Source organism: Eutrema salsugineum, unplaced genomic scaffold, assembly GCF_000478725.1.
Source record: "Eutrema salsugineum unplaced genomic scaffold, Eutsalg1_0 scaffold_4, whole genome shotgun sequence".
NCBI lineage: Eukaryota > Viridiplantae > Streptophyta > Magnoliopsida > Brassicales > Brassicaceae > Eutrema > Eutrema salsugineum.
This window is the reverse complement of record NW_006256686.1, coordinates 5,813,051-5,827,517: the sequence shown is the minus strand read 5'-3', so window position 1 is coordinate 5,827,517 and position 14,467 is coordinate 5,813,051. Positions and strand designations below refer to the sequence as shown.

The window sequence follows — 14,467 nt, the reverse complement described above, 5'->3', positions numbered from 1 at the left end:
CCAACACCATCATTTTTAAATCCTCAAAACTGGTACTTGATTCCAAAGTTAGTAATCTTCCTCCTTTCTCTTCATCGATAATAAAATTCCACTCTTTCGTCATACCCGATTTCCAGAGACCACATGTTACGTAGGTATATAACATATTTTAAGGAGATTAGCAAAAAAAAAAAAGAAGTAAAAACTGTGAAAAAAACGTGAAAGAAGGTGTGCTGAAGGAGGAGAAAAACGTGAAGGAAGTGGAGAAGAAATGTAGCCAAAAGTCATTTACCTAAAAAAACATTTTTAAAAAATTAGGAAATTAAATAATTTGAAAAGAAAAAATATATACATCTGTTGATTTTAGACACCTGATCCTATATTTTTGGAGATTTTGTTAACCGCTTTGTAGAATAAGTATTCTACAATTGTAGAACACAGATTTAATTGTAAAAATATAATTCCGCTAAGTTGTAGAAAAATGAACAGGTTATAGAATATAGCTTTATAACTTTGTAGAATATAGAGAAAACTGTATAATCAATTCTATCTCGGAAACTGTAGAGAATATAGAGAAAACTGTAGAAAATCAATTGGCTCCAGCCACTGCTTCACTCCATTATCTCGGAAACTCAATCCGCTTTTGTGCCGGGAAGAGCTATTTCTGATAACATGATGATCACGCATTAGACTCTGCACTTCCTTAAGAGATCTAAAGCCAAAAAACATTTTTCTATGACTGTTAAGACCAATATGAGCAAAGCATACGATCGTTTCGAATGACACTTCAGGTTCAACTCGGCTTCCACCACATTTGTGTCAACTGGGTGATGCAATGCATTACAACCGTATCATACTCATATCTCATCAATGACTCGGCTCTAGGGAATGTCTTGCCTCAACGAGGAATTCGACAAGGTGATCCACTATCTTCTTACATCTTCATTTTGTGTGGAGAAGTTCTCTCCGGACTTTTCCGAACTACACAAGCTAAGGGATCCCTCTCCGGTATCAGAGTGGCGAAACAGATCCCAAGAGTGAACCATTTACTCTTTGCTGATGACATGATGTTTTTCTGACAAACATCCACCAAAGCATGTTCAACACTCAAGGAAATCTTCCGAAAATACGAAAAAAGCATCGGGCCAAGTGATCAATACGCAAAAATCAGCGATCACCTTCTCATCGAGAACTCTTCTAGAGGTTGGTGAAAGATTAAAAGCTGCACTTAGCATTGAGAAGGAGGGTGGCCAAGGAAAGTACTTAGGTATCCTGGAGTACTTTGGCCAGAGGAAAAAAGACCTCTTTACACAGATTATAGACCGAATCAGGCAAAAAGTTGTTGGGTGGTTGACACGCTTCTTATCTAATACTGGAAAGATGATAATGCTGAAATCAGTTCTCTCATCAATTCCCTCATACTTAATGTCTTGTTTCAAACTCCCCTCAAGCCTTTGTAAAATAATAAAATCAGCCATGACAAGATTCTGGTGGGATTCAAAGGTGGATAAGAAAAAGATGTGTTGGGTGGTCTGGTCCAACTCTGACAACAGCCTCTCATGGGTGGAGAAGCATCATGATAGGAAGAGATCTCCTAAAGAACAACATTGGGAAAGCTATTGGAAATAGAAAGGGCACTAAAATCTGGACTGAATCGTGGCTCTCTACCACAGCAATACGACAACCGATGGGGCCACCTACAAAGGAGACTCTTGATCTCCATGTATCTGATCTGATGCGGCCAAACTCCTCGGAGTGGGATAGCTCTTTGCTACAAGAAATACTACCGTCACATGTGGAACAAATCCTCAGCCTTAAAACAAGCAGAGAATATTTGGCTCTCAAATAAGTCTGGAATCTACACCACCAAGTCAGGCTATCACTCTGCTTTTAACGCAAGGACACAACAAGAAGCACAACAGGGGATATCACCACCCATTAACTGGAATGCCGACATATGGAATGGAAAAATCTCTCCAAAACTCTTCCCATTGGATCAAATTTACTAGCGAGAGGTCTTTCCAATTTAACAAACTGCATACACTGTGGAGAACTCGAGGCGGCGAACCACCTTCTCCTCCACTGTGAATTTTCTCGGCAAGTATGGATGCAAGCCCCTTTTAAGTTCAGCATCGACTCAAGTATGATCCTCGATCTTGTTACAGGGATAAAAGCTTCAAAAACATGGATTTGTGCACCACCGACAGGAGTTTCATCGGGCCATCTATTCCCATGGATCTGTTGGGCTATATGGGCAGCTAGAAATCATTTTCTGTTTGAAAACAGAGTCTTCTCACCGTCGGATACGATCACAAAGGCAGTCAGGGAAGCTATAAAGTGGCAAATGGCACAGATGACTGAGAAGCCTTTCTGCCAACAAGACCCTTACAGGATGGAGGAACCAACCCTGGACTCACGCCAGATCATCTGTCAAACAGGTGCGGCATGAAAAAATTCTTTAAAATATTTTGTTTCCAAAAAGTTAGTAAAAAAAACTATTTTTTCCTTTTAGAATTTTTTTCAAAATTTTTAGATTTTAAAAATATTTTTTCAATTTTTCGGAATTAATTAAAAAGGATCTATCAGTCCAAAAATGATAAAACTTAAAAAAAGTACTAAGACAATACTATGGTTTTTTGTCCTAATAAATACAATTGCCCCAACATGATTTTGTGTAATTTTCATTAGTATTGACTAATGTCTAATTGTACTTGATTTTAACTTTAAAGATTCATTTATAGAGATTTTAAAAATGTCTCCATTTATACACTACAAATACATTTATGGAGAGATTTGACTTGTATATACCCTCTAATATCTTCTATTATTATTTGACAAGGACACATTAAAAAAGATCTTTGTGTCATCTGTGATTTACAATTGTGTCATGCTGAGGTGTCAAGCTTAGAGAGCTTCTCAGAATTATATTAAAAGTAGTCTCTAATTACTAGAATAATTACAATTCTTCCATTTTAGACCAAAACAACCGTTTATATTATTTTATCTTATATTTTAATATATTATCATATACTACTATGTTTATATATTTGCATAATTCACAAATTTAATATATATACATAATATAAAGTATAATGATATTACAACTATATTTTGAGGCATGTTATTATTATCATAAATGCATTTTTAATTATATAATAATATTACAACTATTTATTAATATATTATGAATGTATTTTATATGCGTTAATAAATACAAGAATATTTGACAAAAAAATCAAAGTTCAAGAACATGTATTTGCAGATCATAATTTTTGGTGTCTTGAAAAAAAAATTTTATGATTACATATATATTTACTAGAGAGGTCCATATATAACCTGTCCAATACGTCAATTATGTCTAATATATTTAAATGATTATGCCAGTAAAATTATAGACCTTCAACTAGACATATATATTACGTTTCAGTAAAATATTTATTATATAATGATATTACAACTATTTATTAATATATTATGTATGTATTTTAATAATGTAATTTATATGCGTTAAACAAATTAGAAAAACATTTAATAAAAGAAACAAACAAAAAAGAGTAATAATATAGTTTATACCAATATAATCTATTTGTTTCACAATTTTAAGTTTTTAGTGTTCATATTTAATTTCAAACTTGAATATTGTAAAAAAAATTATAAATATCTCACTCTGTGCAAAGCACGGATTACTACCTAGATTGTATTAATTCTCCACAATTTGAGTAATTGATACCAATCCTAGACCTATCACACTATAAATTTATGGTTATATGGCTAAATACTACGAATCAATCGCAAACTTTCTTAAAACTGAAAACTACATATTTGTTTCACAAACTTAAACTTAGTCCTTTTCAAATTTTCGGGGGAAAAAAATTACTATATCTGCTTATCGACCAAAATAAAAACAATTACTATCTCAGCTAATTAAATTATTTAGTGTTAAAATATTCTAGTCAATGCCACTGAGAATTCATTATTTTTAATTTTCTTCGCTATTAAATTCTCTGTTACAACAACATTTGCTTTTATTTTTTTTTAAATAGAAATAAACACTTGTAGAAAATATGATATAGTGTTTGAATTTTGACGAGTATTGACTAATGATTAATAGTACTTGATTTTATCTTAACTCCATCTTTTCAAAAAAGGAATTTTAACTATAAAAATTCATTTATAGAGATTTTTAAAAATCTCTAAATTTCTCATACATTAAAACCTCTCCATTTATACACTACAAATACATATATAAAGAGATTTGACTAGTATATACCCTCCAATACGTGTAATGTATTTATTCTCCAAATTTTGGCTAGAATTGACACCAATCCTAGACCTGCCACACTATATAAATGTATGGTTATATGGCTAATGAATCAATCACAAACTTTCACAAAACTAAAAACTTCACAGTTGAAATTTCCATACCAATTAAACTTGAAAATGAAGAACGTTTCCCTCAAGCTTCCACTCTTGATTTTCATTTTGGTCATTACATCTAGTAAGTATTTTATATGTATTTATCTATTTATTTAAGAAAAAATGATGAAAAAAGTATCATCATACTGTATATCATTTTTTGTGCAACCATCATATATCATTTCTTAAAAATATTTTCAAATTATTTTAGTTAAAAGACAAAGATATTTAGTATATTATTACTAGAGAAACAAAATTCAACAATTTTGTTTATGCAAAAGATCTTGGAGCAGAAGCAAGAGAACCAAGTAGAGTCGAAGTTATCGCCGAAAGTTCAAATAACGCCGTCACTGCCGGGGCTATGGATCCGGCACATCCACCTTGCAAGAGAGACGTCGATTGTAGCTTTGAATGTCCTAAGGGAGGATTATGTAACGATCGCCTTGGCACATGTGACTGCTTCTAAGTACTTTAATCGCATTCTAATCTATTTTTTCAAATAAAACCTTACCCATCAAGTCTTTAGACTTTATAGTTTATATTCAAGATTAGTAAAAACCATATGCTTGAAATTTAATTTTCAAAGTTGATTCAATCCAAATAAAAACAAAACAGTTTTCAAGGTCTACACTTGAGGCCTCTCCTTGCCAATGATAATTTCTTAAACTATCAGAACACGGTACTATTTTCAAAATAAACTGCAAATTTGAGTCTTTCTTCGGACTTTATACTACTATCATTTGTAATTCAAGATTAGTTAGTACTTATAAGATTAATCAAAATAACTTGATTCAACCTAAAAATTCAACAAACAATTATCACCACTTTTTCAAGGTCTACACTTGAGGAGATCAATTTATTAGTATCTCATTTCTCCTTGTCAAAATATAAATTTCAATCTAATTAAAATCATTTGACATGAAATTAGCCACGTCCCACGTTCACGTATTTACCTTATTAGCACGATTCAATAACAATTGTGCCTAAGTTTGATACCCCTGATGATGTGGTCATCAGACAAGAGGCTGAACCAGAGCTCCATCAAACATCACACTCATGGTCCTACCAGAACACATGTGCCTTTCAATAAGCATACCGAATCAACCACAAAGATTCAGAGCATGAGATCACTTGTAAATCATTCTCAGCTCACCTAGAAGACGCCACAAAGTTGAATCAGCCGAATCAGAGTTCAAACAAAGAAGTTATTCAACTTACAAATCGGGTGATCTCCAACTTACCCGATTTGAACATGCATGTCCTAATTGGAGGTTTCCCACCAAACCAGGAGGAATTAAGCTTCGAACCGACTTGTTTTAGAATCTTGTTTCATCAGAGAATATGTGAAAATTGGAATCATACCAAAATCGGCTTTGGTTGGGAAGTTATTCAATTTCTAAACCAAACCATTCTCGACTTACCTTATTTGGAACCTTCCGAATTTGGGAGACTTCAAACGTATCTCTGGCGTCCAGGAGTGTTTAAAGTACATCTAGAGGCTCCTAATGATTTTATCACGTGCACCAGCAAGCATTGGATCAGGCGGATTCAATCTCTCTCACCCATACACGAAGACCTTCCATATTTGGTACCAAAAGCATTAAACAACATTGACCAACGACTCTCGATTTGATGCAAAGGAAGAGAGTTATTAGAATACTAACAAGTCATGAAATCATTCAGAAGCTGTCCAGATACAAGGAACCTCATGTTTTCCTTGTTTGGCCAAAAATTAGGTTTTAATGACTCTTATCAATCAAACCTTTGGGTTTTAATGACTTTTTCTTTTTGTAAAAACGTGTGAGACTTCTTTATAAGCTCACTCATTTCATTTGTAATAGACAGACTTGAAAATGAATTGAAATGAAACTTGTGTTTCCCCTTAAAGCTTTGTGTTTTCTCTCTCTTTAACACTTATGTTAGATTCCTTGTGTTCTTGAGTGTTTGTTCTTTCTTGTGTGTGATATTCACATAAGTTTGAGCATTGTATCAGAGACTTACCATTCCTCTGTATCATACATTCATTCCGCCAGCATTCCATTAAACGATCCTACACGAAAGGGTAACCGCCTGCGTGTCAGATCACTTCATCATCGACCATCACTTGACCAAAAGAAAAAGCGACCGCCTATCTTTGGTTCCATATCTATCCGGATCATAAGAATCACCACCGATTCTTATATCAACCCCTTGTCCTTGATCCGTACCTACTACAAAACGATTTGTTGCTTTGATCCTAGTTCCACCAAACTTGTTTTTGTTCTTGATCGGTTTTCTTTCTAGTACGTGTAACAAGAAAGTCTTTTATACTCCCTCCGTTTTTTTATAAGCTGTTTTGAAGGTTTTTTTTGTTTCACAATATATGTTGTTTTCACATTTCTATCCAACTTTTACTTTTATTGAATATTGTGTGACCAATTAAATTATCTAATTTTTTTATAATTGATTAAAGTAGTTTTAGTTTATACATTAAATAATATTGTTTTAAAGAAAAGTAAATTTCTTAATAGTTATGCTTTTAACCAAAAAAAAAAGTACGTATGAAGTACAATTTATTGTTGAATCAAAACATAAATTTGGAAATACTCCCAATAATTATCACTCTTTTTCAGCGAAAGATATGGATCTATATTTAGTTTTTTCTTTCCATGCTTGTCTGACTTAAAACTAATCTTGATTCTATGTTTACTTCATATTTTATAAATGCAATTTTAATTATAAAAATACAATTATAGAGAAATTGAAAAACCTCTAAATCTCTCATACGTTAAAATCTCTACATTTATACTTTAAGATATCTACAATTATACGCTACGTTACAAATACATTTATTGATAACTTTGTACTAGTATATCACCAAGACTGGACTTGCCATACTATAAATGTATGGTTATATGGCTAAATTACTACGAATCAGCAAACTTCCACAAAACTAAAAACACTTCATAGTTGAAATATCTAAACAAAACTTGAAAATGAAGAACGTTTCTTTTAAGCTTCCACTCTTGATTTTCATTTTGGTCATCACATCTAGTGAGTATTTTATTCATTAATCAAAACATAAATGATGAAAAAAAGTATCGTCATAAATCATTACCTTAAAATATTTTCAAATTTTTTTGGTTAAAAGATATTAAAGACACTACTTAATAGTTTAATAAACTTGCTTTAGAACTGTTGCCTTGTTCTTCTTTGGTCCTAAATATTACTAGAGAAACACAAATTTAACCGTTAAAAGCCATTTTGTTTATGCGAATGATGTAGAAGATCTTAGAGCAGAAGCAAGAAAGCTAACTGGAGTCGAACTTATCGCCGGAAGCTCAAGTTATGCCGGCACCGGCATGAAAATGGAGGATTCGTTCACTCCACTTCCAACTTGCAAGATCGACTACGATTGTACCTTAAGATGTCCAAAGGGAGGATTATGCAATCGTCGCTTTGGCACATGTAATTGCTTCTAAGTACTTAATCGCGCTTTAATCTAATTTTATCGAATATAAACTCAAGATTAATAAAAATCATATGCTTGAAATTTAATCTGCAAGCTTGATTCAATCCAAATAAAAACAAAACAGTTCTCAAGGTCTAGACTTAAGGCCTCTCCTTGCAAATGATAATCTTGACTTCGAAGAGACTGTTGTTTCTTCTTCTTCTTCTCCACTTTCATCACTGTCTAGAACAACAATGGATTCAGACATTAATGTTTCTTCTAAGCCCGAGTTCTCAAACTCAACAGCATCTTGGTTTTGATTCGTTTCCGGTTCCATTACAGTTTGAGCAAGTACCTCGGTTTTGGTAACTTCATTCGACAGCGACTCTCCACGGGGTCTCAAGGATAGTTTACGGCTTAGTTTATTGTTGTTGTCACTCTTCGTAACACTTGCTGCTTTATCCAATTTGCTGATATCTCTTTCTTCTTTAAACGGCTGCTTCAGCCCCAGAGAAAGCTTCTTTCCATGTGAATGTGGTTTCTTGTTTTCTTTGCAAGCAGCTGAAACTCCATTTGTGATGAGTTCTTCACCACACAAGTCTTTCTTTTGAGATTGAGGAGGCAAAACAAGAGATAATTTCTTCCTGCTCGCTTTTAATCCGTCATTACCACATGTGTTCGCCTCGCAGAAACCAATCTCGGCTTTTCTCTTCCCATTTCCACCCTTTTGTTCATCTCCAGAATTTGAGAGAAGCAGTTGTTTATTCGATATACTAGCGTCACGGTCCAGTGTTATCTTCAGCTTAATACCATCGGAAACCTTCTCATCTCCATGACTCTAAAGAAACAAAAACTGAACTTATTTGTCTAGGCAAGATCAGCACTACTTCAAGCTCATTGAAGACTCAGATTCTGTAATAAAATCATGCACCTTAACCTCGACTGTATTTGGACTGTCCTGAATCTGGAGGCTGGTGCTGCTTCCATCAGCCTTAACCTTTGCATACTTCTCGGTCATCTCTCGTGCCTTATAATCAAAAGTTTGTCTATTGTACTTATACTCCCTGCTCTGAGAAACAAAAGGCCAGCATATATCATCAAGAATCAAAAGAAAACTCTCAAAGAGAGATTGAGTTTGTGGTAAGCATTTTGCAAATAGACTTACTACTTCACACATCAAACCATCATCAGGATTCGGTTCACTCAGCAACAATCCGATGCTCGTCAAAACCGTCGAGATATTCAAAGATGGTTGCCAAGCACCCTGTGGCTCATATCAGAAACTAATCAGTGTTATCTCTTTGAATAAAAAAAGGCTCTTTTGCTTCCTAGTTCCTGATACACTGCACATTTGTACCAAGAATCGCAAACAAAAAGCCAAACTAAACAGCTTTCATGGATTCTTATAACCAAGAACCACCGTAGACAAGTTGCTTCACCATATCAAAAACAACTCTCAAGGAAAAACGAATTGCTCTTGAACATATCAAACACAAGCCTCAAGGGAACAAGAATCGACAATATCTCTAGCCAAGAAGAGCAAAACTAACACTGAATTGCTTGAACATATCAAACACAAGCCTTCAAGGAAGAAAGAAATGATCAAAGCAAAAGTCTCACCTTGGGAGGGAGATTTAAGATGTCAAGGCAAATCCGGCCACTGTTATCGATGTTTGGGTGATAAATCGGAGTAGCAAAAGACACAATCGGAGGCTGAAATGGGTATCTGATAGATCCAAATTTCTCTCATCAGACACAAAAAGGAACCAAAACCAATCAACACCAAAATCAAGTAAGATCGTACCTCTCAGGGATTTGAATCTTCACGGTGAAGATTCCATTAGCGTATACAGTATCTGCAGGACCTTCGATATCTGGAAAAACCAAAAACCCAAAATCAAAATAGGTTAAGAGAGATCTCAATCGCGGAAACTGGAAAAGAGAACAAAGAGATGTGAAAAAATCCAACGAGCATCGATGGTGGAGAAGGTTGAGAAATCGCCGGATCCAGCGGCGGCGGAAGAGAGGTGTGGAAACGAAGCGCCGTGAGGTGGATCGGAGAGAAGAAGCTTCAGTTCCTTTTGCATTCTCATGTTTAATCTCGCTGCTTGAGCCATTTGAGATGAAAATCTTCAGATTGTCGAAAAAGTTTGATTCGTTACTTTCGTCTTCTTCGTTTCCACTTCTGATTTTTCTGAATATTCTGCAGAAAGTTTTAGTGGGAAAATGGGTTTTTACACTGGCGGGGAAGATTTTGGATTTGGGGGTTTTCTTAATTCTAATATAACGAAATCAGATTTGAACCGTTGGATTTTAGATGCCTACTTGATTGATAGGATTCAACGGTTCGGATCAGTTCTGTGTTTTGGAGGGGCAAACAAAAAAGATTATTGTTGACAGTGGGATTTGAACCCACGCCCTTTCGGACAGGAACCTTAATCCTGCGCCTTAGACCAACTCGGCCATATCAACTTTTGATATTTGGATTTAAATACCTTTTATTTATAATGTAATATTTGGACTTTGTACTTCAATAGAACGGTCTAATATCTAAATCATATTCGTAATTATGGGTTGATTGGTAAAAATATTTGTGTATGACATATTCGTTCAGTCGAGCTTCATAAGCTATAAACGAGCATCGAAATTCCTATGATTCGTAATTATTACTTTAAATATCATGGAATTTTAAGAAAACAAACATTACATATATATTTTGAAGTTTTTGAGTATTTACATCTCTCGTATAAAACTTTTTTCTAGTAGACTAATTTTTGAAATAATTTCTCTCCCAATATATATATATATATATATATATATATATATATATATATTAAATTTTTATTAAGATTCTCTATGAATTAGTGATTTAAAATCTAAATTAATATTATTAGTCAGCAAAATACATACTTAGCAATACAAAAATGGGTAATAATCGATATACATAACTTAGATGACTATGTACTAGATTACTATATGTACTAGATTACTATGTAATTATGTACTATGTGATCTTAATCACTTTATAAATTAAACATATGTTGCCTCTTCATAGGGTGCGGTTTTCTCCTTATGACGTATGAGATGATGTAAAACTCGCCATTATCGCCTAATAAACTAATTGATCCGTACTATATCACTTTTATTGTTATATAAATTAAACTATACAGAAAATAATCTGCTAACCTGGTTTTAAATGAATAAATTATCCAAATACCACACTCGAGTGTACTGTGTGCATCCCCATCAAGATTCTACACAACGTGTCAAGTAACTACTCGCTCTTGCATCAATAACCAGTGCAGACCATGTCAGCGTCCCACGCGCAACCTCCTGGCTCTTTCTCTGAGAAATCTCTCTCAAAACACATATGATATGGCTGGACCAGTAACTTGCCACCTAAGGAAAGCAACAGTTGACCTGAATCATTTAGGGCACCTGCATGGGACCCAGATAAGAGCAAAACACGAACTTGCCACGTTATCGCAAAAGCATACTTCGTCACCATCTCACACTAATTTACACACTACACTATAGTGTTGTTATGGACCTCTCATTTGTTTCATTACGGACGACATATATTTGGTATGGGGGAGAGATGTCTCCAATTATTATTTTATTATTAAGGTCTAATTTAATTTGGATATTATATAAGTTATCCTAAAGATAGGTAAATTGATTGTAGGTAAGTTGACAAAATGTTGAATTTCATTGGTAGTTCATATATATATTGTTTTAAAAAATTAATTTTAGACAACCCAATTCAACACCTGCAATGAATCCACATGATCTATAAAAATCTGAATTTTCTTAGCACTCAAATCATTTAAGGATAACTATTTTTGATAAATTCAACCGGAGAAGAACACCATGAAAAAAATTCAGGTTTTGAAGTTTATGTTCTAAAGTAAAGTCGATCTATTTATGCGTTTAGGGTCTCTATGAACTATGGGTAAGTCCATTAAGCGTTTCCCACACGTATATCGTCTTCTTCACTCCAATTGTTCATGATGATGAAAAAATGTCAAAAATGTCAAGCGAGAGATCAAGCCAGAGAGAAAGATCGAGCCAGAGAGACTTTGCTTGCACACAAGTGATATCCTTGGCAATATGAAACCTTCTCATCGAGACAATGGATTACACTTACGATTGTACAATAGTTGCACTTTAACTCTATATTTGAAAACATGATAAACAGAGAAATGATTTTGCAAAATTTAAGAAAAGAAATATAGAAAAAAACTTTAACTCAAAGATTTATAATCGTGAAGAGGTATTTTCACTTTTATCTTTCAATTAGTAATCACGTGTAAGATCATGCAAAAGAAACATTCATAAAATTGCAGTGCTGATATTTCTGCTCCTTCACCGGCCGGCATTGCCTCCGACGCAGGCTGTATTTCTTTTGTTTGTAAATAAGTTTCATCCAATAAATTCTTATCAGAGACAGTAAAAGCTTTTCAATTGGTAGAGAAATCTTCAGATTCAATATGGATCAATTTCTCTTCTTCTTTGATGTTCTTGCCAATTATCTCTGATATAGTTAATTTTTCTCTCATGAATTGTTATCGATTTGTTGTTCCTACGGTGGTTTCAACATCGCTTCATGGTGGTGATTGTGTACACCTGATCGATACGATTTCATATATGCGTGGGTCAGTCGGCATGGGTGGTGAAATCTCAAAATCAGAACGTGATCAATGAATGTCGCTCATTGCAATTCGCTTATGGCAATTTCTTTAGTAAGTGAAATCCTTCCATTTCTTTTTATCCCAGTGATTGATTGGTGGATCTTTGTTGTCTCTCAATGTAGAGTACTTTCCGGTGAGTTATTTCTCTGCCGGCGAAAAGTCTGGTTTTTAACCGGTGATTGTCTTCATACCCGATGGTATGGAGTTTTCATTTGGGTTTTTGATCCCGGAATCACTAGAAAAATTATCTTTTTGGAAGAAAGAATAAGATTTCCAATGTATCGAATTGGGAGAACAATTTCAAAGTCAAAATATTTCGAAAAGCATTGATACGGAAACGTTGGTATCAGATTGTCGAAGTTCCAGAACTATTACCAAAAACATCGGCTTTTTACATGCTGTGTGCAATTCAAAGGTTTAGCCAAGAGATACTGCGCACACATTTTGCATCAAATTAAGATCAAATACAGAGAAGGAAATAATGGATTTTCATGATTCGTTAGCGGATAAGACTTATCTACGGAAAGCATCGTCAAAATCACTTCTTTTGTTATATCTTTTTCACTATATTATGCATATATCTGTTTATGTAATAATTTGTTTTCCGAAAGTTCTGTATGACTTTGTATTCCCAATTTAAAATTAATGAAATTGTTTGTCGTTAAATAAAAAAAGTAATGGAGATGTGATCAATGTAATAATCCCTATCTAACAATTTGCTGTTGAATTCAAAGGTTTCAGTTAAAAAAGTTTTCAGTATCCATTAAAACAAAATCGTCTTCTAGCTTTTGATATTATACTGTTATTTAAACAAACAGAAACTATACCCTATGGACCCCATTTAGTGATCATAGTACTATTCATTGTCTAAATAAAAGTTGTAAGATTCGATTAAAAAGGAAATATATACTAAAAAAAGAAGAAGGAGAGAACATTTTAAAAATGAAAAAGGGAGCACTGTCTCTCACCGATTCGAGGAGGTCATTGTCTCTTAGGTTATGCCGAAGTAAGGACCCATGCGTTGATGCAATAAGTTGTTGTTTTATTCAACAGTATATATATTATTATTATTACAGACATACTATGTGGGTTAGAATTTGACCCACGTCCTATTAGTTAATTTATGTCTACATTCATCTATCATATTTATTGGGAATTTTTCAAAGATCGTATTGGATTTCGTGGTGTGGCTTAAACAATAAAATAGTAGTGCCTTTGATGCGTGTGATTTGATGGGAACTACGGGTTTTGATTCTTAACCAAGTAATCTTTGTCCATTCGAGTAGTTAATGTTAATGTAATTTTGTACCTCTATAATCAAAAACCCCTTGCAAGTTGCAACACTTGTGGTTGAGTCCATAAATATGAATAGGGAAATGGGATGTGCTTTTGCAGGTTAAAGAATGTGTCTGGAATATCATGTTAACTTGGCATTTAATGCTTGAAATAAATATAAGCTTAAGCCAAAATTCGATTGACTGTCTTTAGATTGTCTTGATGTTATGTCCTGATAGATTTAGGGGCATGTTAGAGATGAATGCATAGCTAGGAGATATCGTGATATATATTTTTGTGATCTATGTGATCCGTTCTAATTATGTTCGGATTGGTACTTTTTAAAATGAGAAATCGAGTATTAAAGTGTGTAATTGGAGCTGATGTTTATAAAACTATAGGAAACGAACTTCTAATTTTATATTTGTGATTCACCTCCAAATCCGAATGACCACAAATGGACTAAAAGATCAGTTTACCTTACTAAAAGAGTCTCATCTTCGTCTACAAATTTCTCAGGACGTCCTCAGCTGCATCGTCCCACAATGGATCAGGACAATCCAGCCAAAACACAACTTTCTTAATTTATTTGGACCTGGTTGCATCCAAATCCCATAAATTCCAACGGCTCTTTCCAAGACAGAAAGTACACGACTTAGAGACCTTCTACACATAC

The 14,467-nt window shown here is 34.0% G+C and overlaps 4 protein-coding genes and 1 non-coding gene across 6 annotated transcripts; 3 read left to right on the top strand and 2 right to left on the bottom strand.

Moving 5' to 3' along the window:
- Nucleotides 1-1,936: 1,936 nt before the first annotated feature.
- Nucleotides 1,937-2,428, top strand: LOC112084411. Its single transcript, XM_024153539.1, has one exon. It carries the CDS (start codon nt 1,937-1,939, stop codon nt 2,426-2,428), a length of 492 nt encoding a protein of 163 aa, XP_024009307.1.
- A 1,932-nt stretch (nt 2,429-4,360) lies between these two features.
- On the top strand, nt 4,361-4,900 carry LOC112084651 (putative defensin-like protein 257). The gene is made up of 2 exons (XM_024153926.1): nt 4,361-4,477; nt 4,677-4,900. The coding sequence occupies exons 1-2, from the start codon at nt 4,420-4,422 to the stop codon at nt 4,859-4,861; spliced, it is 243 nt and encodes an 80-aa protein (XP_024009694.1). The 5' UTR covers nt 4,361-4,419; the 3' UTR covers nt 4,862-4,900.
- A 2,404-nt stretch (nt 4,901-7,304) lies between these two features.
- Nucleotides 7,305-7,927, top strand: LOC112084652 (putative defensin-like protein 257). Of its 2 annotated transcripts, none has more exons than XR_002898324.1 (2): nt 7,305-7,428; nt 7,660-7,927. XR_002898324.1 is itself a non-coding variant. In XM_024153927.1 (2 exons), exons 1-2 carry the CDS (start codon nt 7,371-7,373, stop codon nt 7,854-7,856), a joined length of 252 nt encoding a protein of 83 aa, XP_024009695.1. In that variant the 5' UTR covers nt 7,312-7,370; the 3' UTR covers nt 7,857-7,922. The 2 variants fall into 2 exon arrangements, 1 of the variants encoding a protein (XP_024009695.1); XM_024153927.1 differs by having other exon boundaries at nt 7,312-7,428; nt 7,663-7,922.
- Nucleotides 7,928-7,973: 46 nt separating this feature from the next.
- Nucleotides 7,974-9,942, bottom strand: LOC18013532 (probable ubiquitin-conjugating enzyme E2 37). Its single transcript, XM_006418670.1, has 6 exons — nt 9,795-9,942; nt 9,630-9,699; nt 9,446-9,551; nt 8,991-9,089; nt 8,757-8,894; nt 7,974-8,663 (listed from the first exon to the last, which is right to left on the bottom strand). Exons 1-6 carry the CDS (start codon nt 9,940-9,942, stop codon nt 7,974-7,976), a joined length of 1,251 nt encoding a protein of 416 aa, XP_006418733.1.
- Nucleotides 9,943-10,216: 274 nt separating this feature from the next.
- TRNAL-AAG lies at nt 10,217-10,297 on the bottom strand. Its single transcript has one exon. It is a non-coding gene; the product is annotated as a tRNA-Leu (tRNA).
- Nucleotides 10,298-14,467: the final 4,170 nt, after the last annotated feature.

What these genes read in the sequence shown, in the direction of transcription:
- LOC18013532 (XM_006418670.1), bottom strand. Translation starts at nt 9,942, where the DNA reads ATGGCTCAAGCAGCGAGATTAAACATGAGAATGCAAAAGGAACTGAAG. An exon ending in CTTCTCCACCATCGATGCTC is followed by an intron (nt 9,700 to 9,794) that starts GTTGGATTTTTT and finishes TGGTTTTTCCAG; the next exon opens with ATATCGAAGGTCCTGCAGAT. An exon ending in ATGGTTTGATGTGTGAAGTA is followed by an intron (nt 8,895 to 8,990) that starts GTAAGTCTATTT and finishes TTTGTTTCTCAG; the next exon opens with AGCAGGGAGTATAAGTACAA.
- LOC112084411 (XM_024153539.1), top strand. Translation starts at nt 1,937, where the DNA reads ATGGAATGGAAAAATCTCTCCAAAACTCTTCCCATTGGATCAAATTTA.
- LOC112084652 (XM_024153927.1), top strand. Translation starts at nt 7,371, where the DNA reads ATGAAGAACGTTTCTTTTAAGCTTCCACTCTTGATTTTCATTTTGGTC. An exon ending in CATTTTGGTCATCACATCTA is followed by an intron (nt 7,429 to 7,662) that starts GTGAGTATTTTA and finishes ATGATGTAGAAG; the next exon opens with ATCTTAGAGCAGAAGCAAGA.
- LOC112084651 (XM_024153926.1), top strand. Translation starts at nt 4,420, where the DNA reads ATGAAGAACGTTTCCCTCAAGCTTCCACTCTTGATTTTCATTTTGGTC. An exon ending in CATTTTGGTCATTACATCTA is followed by an intron (nt 4,478 to 4,676) that starts GTAAGTATTTTA and finishes TTTATGCAAAAG; the next exon opens with ATCTTGGAGCAGAAGCAAGA.